This window comes from Gadus macrocephalus, chromosome 19 (assembly GCF_031168955.1).
Source record: "Gadus macrocephalus chromosome 19, ASM3116895v1".
Lineage (NCBI taxonomy): Eukaryota > Metazoa > Chordata > Actinopteri > Gadiformes > Gadidae > Gadus > Gadus macrocephalus.
In genome coordinates, this window is record NC_082400.1 from 17168029 (window position 1) to 17173793 (window position 5765).

The 5765-nt window shown below is 45.2% G+C and overlaps 1 protein-coding gene across 4 annotated transcripts; it reads right to left on the minus strand.

Moving 5' to 3' along the window:
• Positions 1-366: 366 nt before the first annotated feature.
• On the minus strand, positions 367-5368 carry LOC132447868 (protein mono-ADP-ribosyltransferase PARP11). Of its 4 annotated transcripts, none has more exons than XM_060038874.1 (8): positions 5167-5368; positions 4782-4903; positions 4509-4629; positions 4129-4204; positions 3680-3752; positions 3322-3449; positions 2752-2903; positions 367-1808 (listed from the first exon to the last, which is right to left on the minus strand). In XM_060038874.1, the coding sequence occupies exons 2-8, from the start codon at positions 4899-4901 to the stop codon at positions 1492-1494; spliced, it is 987 nt and encodes a 328-aa protein (XP_059894857.1). In that variant the 5' UTR covers positions 4902-4903; positions 5167-5368; the 3' UTR covers positions 367-1491. The 4 variants fall into 4 exon arrangements, with proteins under 4 accessions (XP_059894857.1, XP_059894856.1, XP_059894855.1 ...); XM_060038873.1 differs by having other exon boundaries at positions 4782-4914; positions 5167-5359; XM_060038872.1 differs by having other exon boundaries at positions 4782-5359.
• Between the last annotated feature and the right edge of the window lie 397 nt (positions 5369-5765).

Sequence of the window (5765 nt, forward strand, 5' to 3'; positions counted from 1 at the left end):
CAGCTATTAAAGACTTCACCAAACGCAGGTCTACTGTTTTGATCGAATTGGGCGAGGGCGTGTCAGAGATAAAAGTTTGCCGTCTCATGTTGTGTACTATAGTGCTCTCTAGTGGCGGCTATTGCTCTGCATTAGTAAGTGATTTGTTTTTTACTTCATATTTATTCAATGGCTCTTTTTTAAATGACAAATAATCGCCTAATAATGCTTTGATTATAATATTATTCTATTCTATGGTTGGTCTGAATTGGGACCAAAAGGCAATGGGAATGCTGAAGACAGCTGAAATGCAAATAGTATACTATTTTTAATTTTCTTGAATTATTACACCAAAACTCCAGCCTCCAAATATACCAATCACTGAATTGAATCACTTTTTTTTAATGAATTTCGTCCTTTTTTATTCTTTGTCACATTTTCAATGATCATGAAGTACTGTACATACAGAACAGCATTGATGCCCGTGTGCAACAAAGTGAAGAGTGAAAAGTATGTCACTGTGACACAATGAAAGGTCCTTTCACAGAAAGGTAAAAATAAGACATAACGTACATGACTTTGTAAAACGAAATTAAACAAACGAGCAGAGGTAGTGTCTGTTTTGAATCATAAGAATAAGACATGAATACAAATCTTTACATGCATACCTAATGTCAAGACACAAAAAAAGGCTTAATAAGACTTTGAAGTTGCTTATAACAGCGACATAATTCACGCTAGGCTACCTAATCCGTTATGGCGAGAAAAACAAAAACAGGACATGAAAGGGGTCACAATGCATGTAACGAATGCTTTGGGAATCAGGACATAGGGCAGACAATTCATTTAGTCGGGTGTAGCAACACCCGCTCAAAGCTGAGTCTAGGGCGACACAATTGCGTGAATGCTTTGGAACACGGTTGGCGTCTAATGTGGGGAGTTGAAGTTTCCCAACAACATTCTCACAAAAGAAGGGTTCCAGGGTTGCATTAATGCCAGGACAATTCCAGAAGATTCCAACAGGACAGATTCAAAAGCGTACCTTGATCCATTCCCTTATCTAATTTACTACGGCAACAACGACAATGCAACAAAAATGTAATAGAAATAATGCTCTATTAAAAAGTGAGGCCGCCTGTGAATCACAGGCTGATTATTTTCCTCACAGGCAGACATCCCATAATAGTCAATGGCGGAGTGTGTATAAAATACAATACAACGAGCTCTGTGTTGTCTTCTTGGTGGTCCAAGTATTCCCTCAAGGCACTTGAGATGAGCCAGGTCCCAGTGGAGCGCTGGAGAGAAACCGTTCAGCCGTTGGTATCTCGCCCTCCGCGTCTCCCCTTGACCTCATGGGGCTTGCACTAAAACCCCTCAACTCAGGATCGATCCGTGGCCCCGCTGCACACCTGGTGATTCTGAACAGAAGTTATAAATAATAGTAATAGTGGAAAAAAAAGTATATATATATAAATGTGGTTCTTTAACTCCCTGGGCTCCCTCCGGCGGCGGTCAGTAGAACTCCAGGAGGTACTCGGGGTAGATCTGGTTGCTGTCGAAGATGACGTAGATCTTGGGGTTGCCCATGTCGTCCACGCAGCTGTCGTAGAAGTGCGTGAAGCTGGTGTCCTTCGAGGGCGGCCGGCAGTACATGGGGTGTCCGGCCGTGTACTCGCCCACCAGCACGCGCGCCAGGAACATGGTCTTGAAGGGCGGCTCGCTGGCGAAGATGGGCGGGGCTAGGCCGTGGCGTTGCAGCGTGGTGTTGTGCTTCCCCGTCGTCAGGCAGAACTTACTCGAGTATTTGGCGTCCCGGGCGAAGTAGCTCCCTGGGGAGAGATGCATTGTGGGACATTTGTTACACGTCGACAAAACATTGAGACGTCGACGGAAAACCAAAAGCAACAGCAGCACTGTTGACTAACCCTCAATGGGTTCACGTCGCCGTGACAAATCTTTATTGCTACAGTCGCTATTCAATGTATGAGGGATGAAAGTCCTAACTAATGACTTACTCATTATATTATTCATCCGTTGGAGACCTTTAGACCCAGCTGCTACAGATTTGATAACCACGATATAAAAAGGAACATTTCCACTTACAAAACGTAAAATGCCAACATGAACTTCCTAACTCTGCTCATTAGATATTCCCCATCCACACGTCTAACCTTCTCAGAAGTGGAAAGGAAATTGTCCGGCTGAACTTTTCCACCAAATCCTCATGCTTCACCTACTCGTCGTATTAAGCCTGCAATACATCGTCTTATACATCCTTACAGGAGGGAGGCTTTGCTTCTGCAGAATCCCGTCTGAGACAGAACTCTCACAGAGGAGGAAGACTGGATTTGTGTTATTAGTTAGCCTCTGTCCCAGGGTGGGGAGGGCAAAGAATTGCAACCATCAAAGTATATTGAATACTGAATATATTAATGATTGTATTTTTAATCATTATATATTTTTGTAATCCTTCTGACACGGTTAGTTTTCATGTAGATAATTATTTTGTGCCCTGAGCTTGCAGTTTCTTCACATCTTTGATTTCCTTCTTTGGATTGGGGGTCTAAATGTGTGGCCTGAATCAGAGCGCAGTATTGACAGGACTGAGCTGTGTTGGTGTTCTGCCCTGCAGGCCTCCGCCCAGTGAGGGGGGGGTGGAGGACTCCACCCAGTGGGGGGGTCGAGGCCCGGTGAAACGGGTCAGCTGGCCATCGCTCTGACGAAGGGTTTCACTGCGTCACTTCCAATCCAATCAGAGGGTTCGACCCTGACCTTTGCCGTACACGTCGCCATGGCTCCCGGTGAGCCGCCAGTCGAAGTTGTACGTGCAGATGGCCTGCACGTTGCTGTGGCCCGTGCCGTGGAACAGCATGCGCTCCTCGATCTCCATCGTCCGCTTGATTTTGCGCAGCTGGGTTTTCTTCCTGTCGGAGTCGGGACGAGATGACAGAACGAGCCATGACTCATCGACGGGTTTAAACATCAGTGGACGGCAGAGGAGGATGAACCTCAGCTAGTGTGGACGTGATTAGGCTAACGTGAAGTCACACACTGTCATCCGTGGGTTCTGGTTCGATTCATATCGCGAGGAGGAAAACCAGTACAGTCGTCATTTTGATTTCCATGATATGCATCAAATTTTGTCGAGTGAAACCAAACACTTCATTAAATAGCGTAAAAAAAAAACTAAGAGCAAGAGAAGTCTGGCTCAACCCACCTTATGAACTACGCCGTGGTTGATGTCACATGTTATCAAAATTAAAGCAGTATCGTATTATTTTTTTATTATTGATTCAACTTCACGTTTCCTACTCAATAAAATGTGTAAGAATCCAACAGTACCTGCAGAAGAACTCCCAGAGGTCGAGGTTCTGCACCCGCTGTATGGACTTGAGGGGGTGGCCCATCGTCTTCTCGTACAGCCGGGCCACCTCCTTAAACTCGTACGTGTCTCTGCCCAGTGAGACGAGCTGCAGGAGCATCCATCAGACACAGACGTGAGACCAATCACTTCTCAGCGCGGAGAAACGTAGGGGACTTGTTTGGGTAATTTAATTCCAAAATCAGAAACACCAAATGAATGCAGACTCCTCTATAGATTAGAGCCTGGCAATGCATTGGGTTCTTTACCTGTTGCAGCATTATCACTACACAGCATGGGCCTAGTATTGGTGCACTGACCTAGAAACTGGTTTCTTACCTGATATGGCTCGTCTGTGTTTATTCTCTCCCAATGGCACGGTACAGGCAATGCCAGGTTATCACAGATAAACCTAGAGCGGGCGGGAGGGAGAGGGAGAGGAGAGAGAGAGAGAGAGAGAGAGAGAGAGAACTTAATTTGAATATCTTTCTTGTGGAACAAGACCCAAGCCAAACCTGCTATCACAGTGTTTCCCCAAGTGGTTAAGGCGGCCGCCCTAACAACAATAGGGCCCCGCCTTGACTACCAGTATTGAAAAAAAAAAGGTTACACAAACCAAATGTTTGAGTAACCTGAAGGCAACCTGCCTTCCGAATAACACATATCTAAATTATCTTTCAATTTGGTTAAAAGTCTGAAGTCTGCCAAGATACTATACATTATAAATATGGCATTGGATGAACTGGGTTATTGACTGATGGATGTGAGATGATTGGTTGGGGACTGACCTGAAGCCGGTTGCAGAATGAAGAGCCCGTTTGATTGGCCGCTGCTTCCCTGTGGTGACGTTGATCTGTCTCATGACTGGACGGAGCAGAGCATTACACTCAAGGCTTCATTTGGTTGGCATGCGAAGGATTTACATCATTGTGTCCAATTTTCACAATAAAAGTTGAATATATATTTAGTCTAAATATTTAGAATTGGCTTGTATATCATACTGTATCATAACAGTGGTTATTGATATTAAGAAGGTAAATGTTCAGTTGGTTAAAAAATATGTAATAATTAAAAACATATTAGATAAGAGTTATCCCATTGACTTCAACTACCGTTCCCAGTGTAAGAGCAGAAACACGACACAACATATCAACAAAGCATTGTGTACCTGAGAAGTCGAGTCTGTAGGTGTATTTGGCCGTGTAGAACTCCATGACCCCATGCTGGTTCCTGCTGTAGCACTGTTCTATCTGAGCACTGGTCACAGAACAGGCTGCGCTGGGGTCGACCTAGGGGTCACAGGGAGATCGGACTGGTTAGCCAACATGGAGAAAAAGGTGAACAGATGTCTCAAAACAACGCTACGGTGAAATAGGTGCCAGGGGGCGGGGCTTTTCTTTACAAAGGTATGCAAGTCATCTGGGTGATGGACACATGTTACCTCAAACATATGCCACACTCCACACTCTGCCAGATAGAACCAGCACCAGCTGGGCTCTGAGGTGTCCATATCCTCCATTTCAGGGGACTCGGCTTCCTCTGCTGATCTGATGGCTAACATATCTAAAAAATGGCTAGAATCAAATGCAAATCACATGCAAAATGACCAACAAAACACTAGAGCCATTTCCATGTTTGAATTATAAAGTAGAAATTGTGCTTCAGTTTTGTATCATGCGATTTTGAAATAGTCTAGAAGGGTACGTTTGCATAAGGTGGATGCGGAAGGAGCATCTGAGTGTCGAGATGAATCCATTCACCACAACATTGAAGGACACCAGCTGTCACTCCACCACACCCGAAGCCTCTCCGCGGCGGGCACTTACCAGCAGGGCTCAGTAATCCGTGAGAGGCTCGCCTTCGTCTTTCAAAAACCGGCCATCCGTTTGAAATAAACTGCAAACATCGCAGGAGAGCCAGAGGAAAACACTTATCAGACGTACATGGTTTCTCTTTCTATCGATTGTTTATATTTGTTTCCGGGCTCGTCACGATCCTTACGTCACTGCGCTCGTCACGTGCCAACTCGCTGTTCGGGAAGTCGCTCTAACGATCGTTTATAGCCGGGTTTGATCGGGTCTATTCGGGTTTCTGGGCGAAGTCAAGGCAGATGTGATGGTAACCAGGGGCAGAGAGCCTGGACGACGGGCAGCCGTCGGGATGGCGAGGATGTGTCGCTCAGCCAGGGACATGCTTCTCATTCCACGGGCTTCACTCCCTTTGATAAAAACAAGACACTTATGGATCCAATCTTTAAAAAAGGGCAGATTTGGGGTCGGGATTTACGCACGTAGATTTTCTTTAGTAGGCTATATATCGTTAGATATATTGTCCATGGTCTAGTTGACCATTTGGAAATTGGCTATCAATTATGCCTTTATTTTCAGGAATACTTCAAGGATCCAGTAGCCTAATGAATCCCCAA